The sequence below is a fragment of the Coregonus clupeaformis genome, chromosome 35 (assembly GCF_020615455.1).
Source record: "Coregonus clupeaformis isolate EN_2021a chromosome 35, ASM2061545v1, whole genome shotgun sequence".
Classification (NCBI taxonomy): domain Eukaryota; kingdom Metazoa; phylum Chordata; class Actinopteri; order Salmoniformes; family Salmonidae; genus Coregonus; species Coregonus clupeaformis.
In genome coordinates this window covers 1,753,942-1,769,875 of record NC_059226.1, presented here as the reverse complement: position 1 = coordinate 1,769,875, position 15,934 = coordinate 1,753,942, and the positions used below count along the sequence as shown (strand labels likewise).

The following is a 15,934-nucleotide window of genomic DNA, read 5'->3' as shown; positions in this document are numbered from 1 at the left end:
CTGCGAATTGAGCAAATTCATTTTTTAAACCTTTATTAATCGATTCTTAATGTTGTTAATATTGATAATAATTCTGTACAACTCTTCACTTTTATTTTCATCATTGCACCATTTAGCCAAGATGGGCATGTGCCACTTCAGTTTATCATCAAAATCATAAATTTTTTGGTTAGACAGAAGTGCATGTCATACATTTTATCGCCCACTTTAATAGTCAAATGTAAAGTCAAACTACAGAGGTCAACAGATTAGTAACAAAGTAAACACTGGTCTCATATGGAGACTTTCTGTCTGAGGCTACCATACAAGCAGCTAGCTGGAATCGCATACAGTTCTATGAGATAGTACACACTATTTTCATGACATCAGAACCCTGAAACTTTAATAGTAAATCTATTTGTATTATTATGACATTCTTATTTTTATGACATTACACCGTTTCCTCTGGAATGAATCATCCAGCAACTACTTCAAATGGTTGTCCCATCATTATACAGACATTCAGCACAGCACTACAACTGATGTGTAAACAATCCAATGTTTTTCCTATTCATTCATTCACTTACATCCCATTTTCCTGATATGTAGGGTTTAATCTCATGTCTAAAACATAACACTGTCAAATAGAGACAGGAATGTTCAGTGATATCCTGTACATTTCTCTCTGTGGATGTTGAGTTCTTGAGCTCCTTTTTGTCCTTCTCTATGGTCTTTAGAGTTTTGCTTCAGAGCCTGGTCTCTCCACCTGGACTGTCAAGGAGGCAGCGGCTGGTTCATCTATGAGCCAGAACAGCTCACCGTGGCTGGGGAACACTCTGGCTGCTGGTAGGGCCGGGCCTTCCCCACCCTCCAGCACTTGCTGTGGGAGACCGAAACAGAAACTCACAAGTTGAAAGGAAGAGCTCACTTGTCGTAGTATTATCAACAACCACAGAAATGCTTTCAATCCATTACCGTTGTACAGTGACATTTATTTTTGTGATCTTTTTTAAATTTATTTTATTTTTACAGTAAATGACAGGTAAACATAAATACAAATAAACTTAATCAAGTCTTCATAGTGACATTTCTGGATGCTTAATAGGTTAGGATCAGGGTGAGATATTATTGCATCAGAGAGGATGCCAGTTTGGAGGATAGGATACAGTACCTTTAGCACTGGTGCTTTGCTGCCCCCTGTTGACACAAATACCACACAGCGGGCTAAGTTCACCATGGGAAATGTCATGGTCACACGTTGTGGTGGGGGCTTGGGCGAGTCACCGATTGGGGCCACAATTTTCTGGGTTTCCTAAAAGACAGGTAAACCCAAACCCACATCAATTGTCAAAAGCACTCAAAGCCAACCCAGAAGTACTAAGGCAACCACTACATTTGATATTTTCGAGATAGTTATTACGCAAGGCTTGTTGAGACAGAAGTTAAACAAACTTTTTACAAATGTTGCGAAAGTAACTTACACTACCGTTCAAAAGTTTGGGGTCACTTAGAAATGTTCTTGTTTTCGAAAGAAAATCAATATTTTTGTCCATTAAAATAACATAAAATTGATCAGAAATACAGTGTAGACATAGTTAATGTTGTAAATGGCTATTGTAGCTGGAAACTGCTGATTTTTAATGGAATTTCTACATAGGTGTACAGAGGCCCATTATCAGCAACCATCAGTCCTGTGTTCCAATGGCACATTGTGTTTGATAATCCAAGTTTATCATTTTAAAAGGCTAATTGATAATTAGAAAACACTTTTGCAATTATGTTTGCACAGCTGAAAACTGTTGTGCTGATTAAAGAAGCAATAAAACGGGCCTTCTTGAGACTAGTTGAGTATCTGGAGCATCAGCAATTGTGGGTTCGATTACAGGCTCAAAATGGCCAGAAACAAATAACTTACTTCTGAAACTCATCAGTCTATTCTTGTTCTGAGAAATGAAGGCTATTCCATGCGAAAAAATTGCCAAGAAAAAGCCATATCTCAGACTGGCCAATAAAAATAAAAGATTAAGATGGGCAGTCTGAGATAAAAGTGGTTGAACCGAAACACAAGAACGGTCCATACATAGCCAGTGGAGTGACTAAAACAACACATGCATGACAGGACAGGTGTATCCGTGTGTGTGAAAAGGAACACATTAAATAAACACAGTACTGGACAGAGATATCTAAATTTTTTAAAACCTTACACTGAGACTCCACAAAATACTGGGAGTCAACATTGATGAGGCTACAGTGCAATAAAGACGACCTGGAACTGGGCTGTAGACTGTGCTCACCTCCAGCAGGGGATGGTCTGGGAAGAGGGAACAGGTGTGTCCATCAGGCCCCATACCCAGCAGCAACAGATCAAACACAGGGATATCCTCCTTCGGGAAGGCCTATAGGTACATGTAAGACAAAATAATTAAAAGTAGACTCAGCGAAATGACATTGCCACGAGCAGCACCGGAGTTATTGAGATGAGCGAGATGCAACACTTCGCTCTCACACAGTCCCACACAGTATCTGCACGGGTACCCTTCATGCTGTTCAAAGCGTGGTAGACAGGGCACCAAAACAGCAGAGAAGTGTAGTCTCACGCTTCAACGCTTTTAGTTGTTGCGGAAATTGACCCACTATGCTGTTTACTTTCTGCATCTACGTCATATCGCTGAGTCTACCTTTAATAACAAAATAGACTATAATATCTCAGTGTTTCATGTCATAACTTTTCTTTGTTTCATCACCATACAAGAGATACATTCACTGTGTGTGTGTATATGTGTGTGAGTCTGTGTGTGTGTGTGTACCTCCTTCAGTTTGCGGGAATAATCCTCAGCACACTCCTGTACAGGTAAAGAGGGGTCAATTGCCAGGACCCCACTGTCTGGGATGTTGATTTTGGAGAACAACTGATTCTGTTGACAAAAACAAAACATAATTGAATATAAAGAGTTATTTAACCTAACAGGATCAACACTTGATAGATGCAGAAGAACTGTCCTTACTAAAGGTTTTAATGAGAACTAGAAAACATATAAAATGCCCTACACCTGAATGAAATGTGTGCTTGCAGAAAAATACACTTCAGTCTGTAGATAAGAATATGCACAGACTGACTGTACAAAACATTAGAAACACCTTCGTAACATTGAGGTGCACCCCGTTTTTCCCTCAGAACAGCCTCAATTCTTTGGGGGAATGGACTCTACAAGGTGTGGAAAGTTTTCCACAGGGATGCTGGCCCATGTTGACTCCAATGCTTCCCACAGTTGTGTCAAGTTGGCTGGATGTCCTTTGGGTGGTGGACCATTCTTGATACACACGGGAAACTGTTGAGTGTGAAAAACCGAGCAGCGTTGCGGTTCTTGACACACATTTAAACCGGTGCGCTTGGCACCTAGTACCCCGTTCAAAAGCACTTAAATATTTTGCCTTGTCATTCACCCTCGGAATGGCACACATACTGTACACAATCCATGTCTCAATTGTCCTTCTTTAACCTGTCTCCTCCCCTTCATCTACACTGATTGAAGTGGATTTAACAACTGACATCAATTAGGGATCATATCTTTCACCTGGTCAGTCTGTCATGGAAAGAGCAGGTGTTCCTAATGTTTTGTACATTCAGTGTATATTAATTGTCATCTTTTGTGCATATCAGGTTTACAGTAAACTCTATGATTTTAATATATGCAGCTGCTGAGGCGAGGACCAGTAAACTATGAGATTATGTTACCTTGTACAGTCCATAGGTACTCTCTCCATCATCAAAGGGAACCAGCCTCTCATCACAGAACCCTGCTAGCCAGTGGCTGCAGTCCAGGTCTGGCAGGGCGGGCAGCTCCTTGCTGAGCATGGACACCAGGCTGCCCCCTGAGAGGCCCAGGGAGAACCGGCCGTGGTCCAACAGGGCCTTGTCAGCCCGAGATGCTACCAGGTGAGCCAGAGCTGGACCAAGCTCTGCTGCTGAGGGGAACACCACTACTCTTCTGCCTGACATCCTGACTGGAATAGAAGACAGGAAAGAAAGAAGGTTGAGGTAACGGAAAACAGTTTATTATATAATCAGTGATGCACTTCTTATACCAGCAAGGAGGAAGTGTCACTGTCAATCCACCACATTGTTTTACAATTCACCATGATATAGCAGAATTTCCCCAATTCAAGAGAAGAGGTCCAGCTACCAATAAATATAGCAAAAAAAGGCAAGAGTGGACTGGTCTATAATAATAATGATGATGGTGAGTACTCTTCGGGGAAATTCACATCTCACCGTAGTCTGAATGTGACTATGCTTTCCATTACATGGACAGCAGACTAAGTTCAAATGTAATTTTATTAAACATTATGGCTTGTAAAGAAATTTTCCAAGTTTTTGCAGTGCTTAGTTTCAGGCTGTGTAACCAGAAAACTGGTAAAACAGTCTGATTTATCAGCATAATCTCACTGATGCACGTTGTAATAGTGTCCACTATGGTGCATGTCAGAGAGCTCTGCAGTGCAATTGATAGCTTGCATCTCAATCTGGAGAGTAGGTGAAGCTCACCAGTTGCAGACAGGTATCAAATTAATACTATTATCTCTAATAAAGCTTGTGGAAAAGCAACATTTTACTCAAGGTTAATCTTGTAGAATTACCTTTTCTTCTTCTTCTTCTTCTTTTATTTGTCGGCGAACGCAATTTTGCCACTCACAGCACTTCCTGAAACTATTCCTCCACCGGACAATTAAATATCCAGGACCGCCCTGTTTTGTTGCATTCTGGTAATTGTAGTGATTGTGATTGCCCCAAATCCTGTGTGTGTTATGTTCACTGTATATGGATTTAAGCCTAAAATCTGACTTTAGTACATTCTAATCGTCTTTGATGATCTTGATCGTATACGATATTAGATGGAAATCAACTAACTGATAATGAATAGTATATTAACAGTCTATGAACTACTTATAATAATTCAACCCCCCTTTACTCGATATAGTTATGGTAGTTATTACATTAAAATGTTCTCAAATTATTCTCCCAAATATTTTTTGATACTAAATTGCCACTTCTCTTTGCTGTGATCCTTTGTGATTTCCCCTCCGATCCTGTAGATGGAACCATGTGTCTTTGTTGTGTGCACGTTTGTACAAAGAACTCGAGGCACACATTGTTATACATAACAAACTAAATATTTGACAGCTCTTTGAAAGTAATACATACGGTTATCGGCAGATTGGAAGTAATACATACTTTTGCCAAAATGTCGACAGCCTTTTGTTTTCAAGCACAGCTCGTTTCTGTCATGGACGCGTTATCAAAAACAGCTGTTTCAGAAATAAGCAAACTGGTCGACATCGAATCAAAGGTTTTAAAATTAGAAATAACGCGTGGTCGGAATGAAATAGCAGCACTTACAGAGAAACTGCAGTTGATGGAGAATTTTCTTTGGATCGACGGAGGGCACAGGCAGGACGCAAAGGCAGATACACGCACGAAAACACCAACAAGAGTGAGAGATGGTTCAATGAACGATTATTGTGAAAGACCTCAGTCTGAGCCCAAAAGACCTGCAATCAAAAAAAGGTTTGCAAAGTTGACCTTTATTGAATATTCTATGGGCAGGTAATGTACTTGTGTGCGTGAATAGATATGGGTCAAATACGTGTACTGTGTTTTAGTCCCAAAAGTGCACATTTCTTATTTGCTATATTAGATATTAGAATGATTCTGCATGAAACCCTATGCTGCTTGAATTATGTGGCTTCTGCTTGCTCTTTGGGTCTAGGCTGGGTAACTGTAAAGCAGTTCTTGATAAATGCTGATGTAAAAAGGATTTTCTGAAATACTTTATTTATTGATTGAACCCAACCTTTTTCATCTTGCAGAATTTAATCTATTTGTTTTCTTGTATGCTTAGTGAGAGTTCCTGGGAAAACATTTGTCCTCCCCAAGAGATGCATGTCATCCATCAGGATGAAGATAGTGCTCTTGTTTTGGAAACAGTGGTAAGTTATGAACTGTCATTCCTTCTGACAAGTAGCCTTACTGTAATGTCCTTCTAGTTACCATTTATTGCTGAGTTATTGTTATTTACCCTAAAGCCTACCACAGTGGTGAGAGACCAGCCTGAGTTGATTGTGATCAAGGAGGAACCTTCAGAGGTGGACATATGGGGCAGTGGGCCAAAGACAGAACTCATAAATGAAAAGGGTGAGTGTTGATGGGTTAAAAATCATGAGGGTCTGGGTGCCAAATAGTACACTGTCAGGGAGGACTTGTATTGGCATTGCTGAACAGTTGGGTAACCTAGAAGGTTGGGTAATCTAGTGCAATAATGCAATAGGCAAAATGCAGAAACATCGGTTTGTCTTGTGTAACTGAATATAAAAGGTTGAACTGTTTAGTTCTGTTCTAAAATATATACTTATACATGCCTTCCTGTGTCACAAACAGGAGCAGCAACATCACTTGATACAGATGTTGGGTGTCTCAATGTGCTTCAGCATTGTCCAGACGGCTCAGACAAACACCCTATGCTTACTGAGTGCCAAGTGAACCACAGCACTCAGCCCTCACCCAGAGTGCAATTGGAGGACCTGGACACGCATTGGACGCCACCTGCATGTTCACAGAGCCAGGATGCACAGCAGCTCACACCTGCTGCACAGAGAAACTCCATAACTGGAAACAGCTGTGGTGGTATAACAAATGTTCCCCCTCAGAGTTTCAGTGTGGCAAAGTCAAACATGAAGATCCACAGCCTGAGAACGTCAGGAGCTAAAATATTTGGCTGTATGCAATGTGGCAAGAACTTCAGGTGTTATAGTCAGCTGGAAATACACCAGCGAAGTCACACGGGAGAGAAACCGTACAGATGCACGCTGTGTGGAAAGAGATATGCACAGAAAGGGCATCTTTATACCCACCAACGCACCCACACCGGAGAAAAGCCATATCGCTGCCTCGACTGTGGCAAGAGCTTCATTCAAAAATGCACTCTCGATATGCACCAGCGCACCCACACTGGAGAAAAACCTTATGTTTGTGTGAAATGTGGGAAGGGATTTACTAAAAACTGTAACCTTAAGAAACACATGGGTGTACATACAGAGTTTAGCATGAATGTTTACAGTGAGTCCAGTTTACAAGACAGATGGACAAATAGACCTCATCAGTACTAGTACCAACCATAGGCCTACAGCCTCTGCAGCAGATTTGCTGGACTTCAGTCATTCAAAGATTTCCTCATAGAATATTAGTCTTTGCTTTTCAGAAAAATAAAGGTGTGCCTTTTTCAACATTTTCCAGGTCTCTATTTTGCTGTCTGTCATATTTTTAAATGGGTTTTGGAAGTGAAATATAGCCCTGAAAGTAACAGCCGACTGCCAATGTGTTTAGTTTTTTAATTGGATCTAAACATTACCGCATTGAATTGTGGGATATTTGATCGTAAACCATGAATTAAAGCTCAACATAATTGTGTTTCTGACCTTTACTTCATGGTTTACGGTAAAATATCCCACAATTCAATGCTGTAATGTTTATATTCATGAGAAATAGGTATTTTCAGAGATATTTTTTAGAAGATGGGAAACTCCATTGCATTCGTATTAACGCCCATTGTCTACTCTACCCATTTGTCGTCAATGAGCCGCGCGGTGCATTCTGGGTGATCCTGGGACAAGGAGAGCTCTCCTTCAAGGAGTGAATGGGAGTCAATTGGGCGCAAGCTCAAAACCCTAACATTAGCATGAATTCCGTCAAGAAGAAGTACAACATTACAAATATTTTCTGAGATGTGAGATAATGAACTTGTTCGATGTAATATCGTATAGCTTTTGAATCGTGACATTACGTACTTTCGAGGAAAATAGGCATACCCTGACTGAGAAGGGATTGCGTGACGCAAAATGACAACTTCAACGCGATTGAGTCTGCTGGGTGAGGCGTTGTACGGCTCCATTCTTTGTCCACAGGGATTCCTATCTCCTAATTTCTCTATCTCTGGTCTATTTCAGCCAGCTAGCAACCCAACCAATGTATGTTATTATTCTGTTTTATTAATATCGCCAGCCTGTCATACACGTTGGACTTCGTTTCTTTTTTAAAACAAAACCATGAATACGATGACAAATCGGGGAAGTTTTCAGACCCAGTTAGCTTCCATTATGGAAATGCTAAGCAAAGCTGCTGTGGTTGAAATCGGTAAACTTGTCGACGAGTGCTCGGCGGTTCTCCGTTCTGAAGTATCTCAACACATGAACGAGAACGAGGCATTAAAGAAGAAATGTTATCTGCTAGAGATTGAATTAAAGACGGTAAAACTGCACGAGCGTAAAAGGGTCATTGCCAGCCGTTGTCAGAATGGAGTTCAGGTCTCGGGACAAATATTTACGCATCGAGCAACGGAGAACCGAGGTGAGCCGGTAACGTTAGCTAGCTTAAATCAATGGCAGGTTGCTAGCTAGCTAATGTAGCCGATTAAAATACATTCCAAGATTTACGAGTTTGACTAGTGTGGACTGACTTTAAAGGTACAACTACTGATTTCAGCACCCAAAGAATAGCCCGCAATTAGCTACACACATTGTTCTGTGACGGAATTGTGGGCTATTCTTTGGGTGATGTAATCAGTACATTAGTTTTTGCTAACTTTTTATGTGACGTCAGCCAAACATCTAAACGTGAATCGATTCTCAATTGCGGTATAGTTCTAGAAACATAAAGCCCTCTACATTCATATTACATCAAACATTTCACAAATGCAAATTATACAGTTACTGCACTGTTTTACGTTAATTAGCACAGGTATGCCTTTGTCTTCCAGCTGTTTTCCGTAAACAAGCGCTGTAACAGAAATATGGCCGTTTGAGAACCCTAACCCTGTAAAAGTGTATAGTAATTTAACCTTTTGTTTTTTGAAAATTATTTCTCGCTTATGTGATATGAAAGATGCGTTCCTTATGTTTCCAAAACCGTACCGCAAGCGATGTATTTTAAGGTTCACAATGAGCGTGGGGCTCTTAACAAAACTTCCCAGGGCAGCATGCGCTGACCAGCGGACAGAATACCAGGAAGGATGCGCTGACCAGCGGCAAGTGTCTTCACTGACATTAAACCTATCCCTGACCCGGTCTGTAATACTAAGACAACCATAGTACCCTTGCCCAAGAACGCCAAGGTAACCTGCCTAAATGACTATCGCCCCGTAGCACTCACATGTATAGAAATGCTTTGAAAGGTTGGCCATTGCTCAAACAGATGACACAATCTCTATTGCACTCCACACTGCCCTCACCCACCTGGACAAAAGGAATACCTATGTAAGAATGCTGTTCATTGACTACAGCTCAGCATTCAACATCATAGTCCCCTCCAAGCTCAGGACCCTGGGACTGAACACCTCCCTCAGCAACTGGATCCTTGGCTTCCTGACGGGCCGCCCACAGGCGGTGAGGGTAGTCAACAACACATCTGCCATGCTGTCCATCAACACCGGGCCCCTCAGGGGTGTGTGCTTAGTCCCCTCCTGTACTCCCTGCACACAACTCCAACACCATCATCAAGTTGGCTGACAACACGATGGTGGTATGACTGATCACTGACGACAATGAGGCAGCCTATAGGGAGGAGGTCAGAGACCTGGCAATGTGGTGCCAGCACAACAACCTCTCTCTCAACGTCAGCAAGAGAAAGGAGCTGATCGTGGACTACAGGAAACAGAGGGGCGAGCATGCCCCCATCCACATCAATGGAGCAGTAGTGGAGAGGGTCGAGAGCTTCAAATTACTCGGTGTCCACATCACTAAGGAATTAACATGGTCCACACATTTGTGAAGAGGGCATGACCGTACCTCTTCCCCCGACCGCAAGGCGCTGCAGAGGGTGGTGAGTACGGCCCAGTACATCAATGAGGCCGAGCTCCCTGCCATCGAGGACCTCTATACCAGGCAGTGTTAGAGGAAGATCCCAAAAATTGTCAGACTACAGCCACCCAAGCGATATAGACTGTTTTATGCAACCGCACGGCAAGTGGTACCAGTGCACCAAGTCTGAAACCAACAGGACCCTGAACAGCTTCTACCCCCAAGACATAAGACTTCTAAACAATCAAATGGCTACCCGGACTACCTGCATTGATCCTTTTTTGCACTAACTCTCTTGCAAGCGTGTATGTACAGTAATACTCATTCAAGGGTTTTTATTTATTTTTTACTATTTTCTACATTGTAGAATAATAGTGAAGACATCAACTCTATGAAATAACACATATGGAATCATGTAGTAACCAAAAAAGTGTTAAACAAATGAAAATATATTATAGATTTAAGATTCTTCAAATAGCCCCCTTTGCCTTTATGACAGCTTTGCCCCTCTTGGCATTCTCTCAACCAGCTTCATGAGGAATGCTTTTTCCAACAGTCTTGAAGAAGTTCCTACATATGCTGAGCACTTGTTGGCTGCTATTCCTTCACTCTGCAGTCCAACTCATCCCAAACCATCTCAATTAGGTTGAAGTCAGGTGATTGTGGAGGCCAGGTCATCTGATGCAGCACTCCATCACTCTCCTTCTTGGTTAAATAGCCCTTACACAGCCTGGAGGTGTGTTTTGGATCATTGTCCTGTTGAAAAACAAATGATAGTCCCACTAAGCGCAAACCAGATGGGATGGCGTATCGCTGCAGAATGCTGGTTAAGTGTGCCTTGAATTCTAAATAAATCACTGACAGTGTCACCAGCAAAGCACCATCACACCACCTCCTCCGTGCTTCACGGTGGGATCCACACATGCGGAGATCATCTGTTCACCTACTCTGCGTCTCACAAAGCCACAGCAGTTGGAACCAAAAATCTCAAATTTGGACTCATCAGAACAAAGGACAGATTTCCACCGGTCTAATGTCCATTACTTGTGTTTCTTGATCCAAGCAAGTCTCTTCTTATTATTGGTGTCCTTTAGTAGTGGTTTCTTTGCAGCAATTCGACCATGAAGGCCTGATTCACACAGTCTCCTCTGAACAGTTGATGTTGAGATGTGTCTGTTACTTGAACTCTGTGAAGCATTTATTTGGGCTGCAATTTCTGAGGCTGGTAACTCTAATGTACTTATCCTTTGCAGCAGAGGTAACTCTGGGTCTTCCTTTTTTTGTGGCGATCATCATGAGAGCCAGTTTCATCATAGCCCTTGATGGTTTTTGCGACTGCACTTGAAGAAACGTTCAAAGTTCTTGAAATGTTCCGTATTGACTGACCTTCATGTCTTAAAGTAATGATGGACTGTCATTTCTCTTTGCTTATTTGAGCTGTTCTTGCCATAATATGGACTTGGTCTTTTACCAAATACGGCAATCTTCTGTATACCCCCCTACCTTGTCACAACACAACTGATTGGCTGAAACGCATTAAGAAGGATATAAATTCCACAAATTAACTTTTAACAAGGCACACCTGTTAATTGAAATGCATTCCAGGTGACTACCTCATGAAGCTGGTTGAGAGAATGCCAAGAGTGTGCAAAGCTGTCATCAAGGCAAATGGTAGCTACTTTGAAGAATCTCAAATATAAAATATATTTTGATTTGTTTAACACTTATTTGGTTACTACATGATTCCATATGTGTTATTTCATAGTTTTGATGTCTTCACTATTATTCTACAATGTAAAAATAAAGAAAAACCCTGGAAGGAGTAGGTGTGTCCAAACTTTTGACTGGTACTGTACTTCCCCAAAAATGATGTATTGTTTTTGACCAGAAGAGCTACCAAGAGGCACCTCTTCTGGTCAAAAACAATACATTAAAAAAAATTGGTTGCTTGTCAATTTTTATTTACACCTTTTTTGGAAGTACATACCGGACGTAACGGCAGTATATGATGATAGTTGCAGGCAGGTGTATTTGGTGAGTAATTAACATATTTTGACATTATAACGCTTACAGAGCTGTTTAATGTGAAGATGAATGGAAGCTTTCTGGGCAGATAGATGTCGTCATATTCATCGTCTCGATACTGGTTCAGCCACGGTCAGTATATTCAGGATAGACTTTTCCATTTTCAGAGAAGCAGTCTGCCCCCGCCATAGAGGGTGTATTTGGTAAGGACTGGTGCATGGATCTATGGAGAGATGGAGAGTCCATCCCTCAGGATAAAGAGAGAACAATTGGATCGGCCATCTTGGGCGATGATGAGGTCACTCAGGTCAGATTTATGAATATCCTTGAATAGTGCATCTCTGCTAGCCAGGCTGTCCCAATTTGCTCCCTTCCTCTGACCTTAGCCCTACCCATTTGATGTTTGCAAATCTGTAAGGTGAAGACCCAAGCAATGTGGTGGAAGCACCACCCACCCCCATTGAGTGTTTATACCTATCCAGACCATTCAGATCAAAGGGTTAGGGACCAGGGAAAGGGTTAAGAAGCTAATTGGGACTGGGAAGGGTTATACTCTTGGATCACAATGACGGTTACAAAGGTGCTTCTGTTTACAATCAGAATAAAAAAAGAACTGTCTCTCACCTGTCTTGTGTAGGCCATAGACTTGGTGGACAATGAGCCTGAGTTGGTGTTTATCAAAGAAGAGCTGTTTGAGGATCGGCCAGTGGACCAGCAGAGGGGACATGCAAGCAACAGAAAAAGTAAGTGTGTCGTGATCATTGAGAAATATGTAAAATAAATTACATCCTTTCATGAAGGAAGGATGCAAGTTGTAACTGTAAGTCAGTCTCTGGATAAGAGTTGTATGCTACTATTATTTATTAAGGAACTAGGTCTGTGGCGGTCATTACATTTTGTCAGCCGGTTATTGTCATGCAAAAGCCTGCTGGTCTCAGGGTAATTGGCCGTAATTAACATAAACACGTTTAGCATCTCCAGGCTCCACTCATAAGGGCCTCTGATGCGCACCTTTAGAACATCTACATTTAAAAAAGTTGAATAAATCAATTGAATATACACCATCACAATAAATTCATTATTTTAGGGAGGTCTAAAGAAACATTATGAAGAAAATGTATTTCAGAAGAACAGAATATGCGTTGGCCTACTGTATGTTATCTGGCTATGCTCCATGCCATAGGCTGTAGGCTTGTTCATTTAGCAGACAAGATATGCTTAAGACCCGTGCCATTATTTTATATTATATGATTTTATAGTAAGAAGAAGATAATTGAACTTACCTGAATAAAATTGCATGGATATTTTTCCCATTCCGGAGTGAGAGTGCGCGCATTTGAAGTGGCTATGTTGAGCATAAAATTGATCATTTGAAACAAGTCCTGTACGCTAGATTTAGAGTTATTTGGCAACTTTAGTTGTGAATGATACAAGCCCTTAGAAATCAAAAGATATATGGGCTGCTTGCGCTCTTGTCTCAGGCTGCACACACTGTTCTCTCAAGTGATCATATTTTAACCCATCAGACTTTTCTCAATTTAATCTTGTCTTTACTACTATGGAAATTAGTTTCGATTTAGAATGCCCCATTATCAGATGCACAAGAACAGGGGCAAGACATATCCATATTCACTGGAATAGCGAGTGGAGGCCACTTTACCGTCGGTATGTTTTTCACTCATGTTGGGTAGGCTACTCCGGTAATTTCGCTGTGCCACAGATTATATTCCACCCAAACTCTGTACGCCATGGGCTCTTCAATCCTGTTCCTGCAGCTACCCAGTGCTTAATTTGGGAAACCAAGTGAAATCTGTTCAGGAACATGGATAGTAACACGTTTTCACAACTAAATATATTTAATTAAACTGTTGACAGCCCCTCTCTGCACGCTGGAGAAAGGAATGAAGGAGAGAGGGGAGGAGATGGAAACTCACAGTGGTGAGATATTCTGTAGCTAAAGGTAATGTCAGTCTATTAATTATGAAGAGAAAAAAAAGTCCTATTACTAGGCTATTCAAATACAAAATTCACTATAATTGTAGGCTAAATCTGAATTTGTTTAATTTAGGCCAGACCAGATATCTTAAATCATTTTTTCTGCCATGTATAATATGTGGTAGACTATGCATTGTATAATGGCACAACCATTATTATTAATTAGTTTTTTTTAATCGGGCTTGGCCTCATATATAGACCTATGCATAAGCTCTAATATGCATACGGGTGTTTTGAATGAATCATCACCTTAGAAAGCACTGTCCATTTCGTTGTTAGGCTTTGAAACAACATCCACAAAGACCATGTTTTCCCCTCAGTTTCAACCTATTGTTGAACTTCTTTCTTCAAATTGATCAATCACTGTTTTAAAAGCACATACTGTTTTGATGATATCTGATGTGATTTTCGATGGCATTTGCATTGATGTCAGAGTGGTTAGAGGCAAAGTAGAGCCCTGAGTACCAGGCCATTAGCGACCTGATGAGTTGGGTACTACTAATGCATGTCCAGAGTGCATAAAAGGAGATTACCATGACTCGACTGTCACATAGAGTTTTACCGCAGTTGTGACTCATGACTGCCGATGTGGCAGTAATACGGTCACTGCAACAGCCCTAAATGGGACTGGTTATTGAATTGTTTCACAGCTGTGATGGTGGTATTGAGATTGTTTTCATTTGTACTGTACAGGGAGTGTAGCAGTGGAGGATGGTCCAGCAGTTGAGAGAGCAGCTGCCAGTGAACTTCACCTATACCAGGGGGACTTGAAGACATACCCTTCAATGCCTGACCCTGCAGGCAGCCATCAGGTACAGCCTGACACAGAGCAGCCCACATCCATCGAGAGCCTCATGGAAGACCCCACTATGGCTGGTCTGGTTGACAACACAGCAGAGCCTGGCCCTGACACAGCCGATGGAATGTACATGGACTATCCTCCCCGCAACACATACGCACCAAGAAACCGGCCAAGCCACCAGCAGGGAACTGGAAAAGACCTGAAGCAGCAGTTTGACTGTTTGTTTTGTGGGAAGAGCTTTGGTTATTTAAGCTACTTGAAAGTCCACATTAGACGCCACTCTGGAGAGAAACCGTTTGGCTGCACCGTTTGTGGGAAGCGCTTCGCTCAGAAGACATACCTGAAGCTGCATCAGCGTACACACTCTGGGGAGAAACCTTACAGTTGCACAGAGTGTGGGAAGAGTTTCTCTCAGAAGAGCTCGTTGAATGTCCACCTCCGGAGTCACACCGGGGAGAAGCCTTATAGCTGTGTCGACTGTGGGAAGAGCTACACCTATAAACACGGTTTTAACACACACCAATGTTTCAATTAAGGGATTGGGGAGTAGTCATTTTATATTGTTAATTTGTTTTTAAAATGTACATTTCAACCTTGTTTTGAAAACTGGCAACCAAAACATCTTTAGCCTTATTGTAATCATGGTGGTTTTCAGTAGGTATATATTTTTTTGTTTTAAAACTGTTTTGCTACTGTGTGCACTAATGAACATGACCCAGCTGTTACTCTTCACTACATGGCAGAGAACTGTTCCAGTTGAGTTTTCCCTCTGCTCCGTCAGTAAGAGTTCACACAAACACTGTGCCTTCTTGTCACACAATTGGCAAGAGACTAGATGCCCCACTGTTAGATGAATAGAGGTTTGAGTGACCTTTTTGAAGAAGTATCTCTAAAGACATGTACCGTTTCTGTGCTAAACAGTGGTTGTCCTGTTACCAGTTGTTTGTGCTACTGTGAAGAATGCCAGTGTGGTAGACAGAGCATGTAAACGTGTGCCCAAAAAAGGCTGTAATGAATTAAAGTAACGCGTTCAGTAATATTTACTTGTTTGTACTCACATTACATTTATATGATTCCATATGTTATAAAAATGTAAACATGGCAACGATTAAATGATTGAAATGTTATACCCTTAATTTGCTTTCATAATTAAAACAGCATTAAGTTTACAGCAGCTGAATATATTCCAGAAAAACAACTGACACAATCACGGAAGCATTATGTACAAAACAAGTATAATATGCACTGCTGGGAACAGAAATTGAAAACATCCATTTAATGATA

At 41.4% G+C, this 15,934-nt stretch overlaps 3 protein-coding genes across 5 annotated transcripts; 2 read left to right on the top strand and 1 right to left on the bottom strand.

Moving 5' to 3' along the window:
* Positions 1-16: 16 nt before the first annotated feature.
* Positions 17-5,459, bottom strand: pgls (6-phosphogluconolactonase). Of its 2 annotated transcripts, none has more exons than XM_041862731.2 (6): positions 5,378-5,459; positions 3,716-3,984; positions 2,787-2,894; positions 2,274-2,375; positions 1,151-1,291; positions 17-859 (listed from the first exon to the last, which is right to left on the bottom strand). In XM_041862731.2, the coding sequence occupies exons 2-6, from the start codon at positions 3,977-3,979 to the stop codon at positions 713-715; spliced, it is 762 nt and encodes a 253-aa protein (XP_041718665.1). In that variant the 5' UTR covers positions 3,980-3,984; positions 5,378-5,459; the 3' UTR covers positions 17-712. The 2 variants fall into 2 exon arrangements, with proteins under 2 accessions (XP_041718665.1, XP_041718664.1); XM_041862730.2 differs by lacking the exon at positions 5,378-5,459 and adding an exon at positions 4,618-4,705.
* Positions 5,223-7,264, top strand: LOC121550461 (zinc finger protein 572-like). The gene is made up of 4 exons (XM_041862729.2): positions 5,223-5,545; positions 5,880-5,967; positions 6,064-6,172; positions 6,416-7,264. Exons 1-4 carry the CDS (start codon positions 5,223-5,225, stop codon positions 7,141-7,143), a joined length of 1,248 nt encoding a protein of 415 aa, XP_041718663.1. The 3' UTR covers positions 7,144-7,264.
* A 478-nt stretch (positions 7,265-7,742) lies between these two features.
* LOC121550574 (zinc finger protein interacting with ribonucleoprotein K-like) lies at positions 7,743-15,777 on the top strand. Of its 2 annotated transcripts, none has more exons than XM_041862899.2 (4): positions 7,743-8,380; positions 12,021-12,160; positions 12,491-12,596; positions 14,542-15,777. In XM_041862899.2, the coding sequence occupies exons 1-4, from the start codon at positions 8,080-8,082 to the stop codon at positions 15,183-15,185; spliced, it is 1,191 nt and encodes a 396-aa protein (XP_041718833.1). In that variant the 5' UTR covers positions 7,743-8,079; the 3' UTR covers positions 15,186-15,777. The 2 variants fall into 2 exon arrangements, with proteins under 2 accessions (XP_041718833.1, XP_041718835.1); XM_041862901.2 differs by lacking the exon at positions 7,743-8,380 and adding an exon at positions 11,636-11,862.
* Positions 15,778-15,934: the final 157 nt, after the last annotated feature.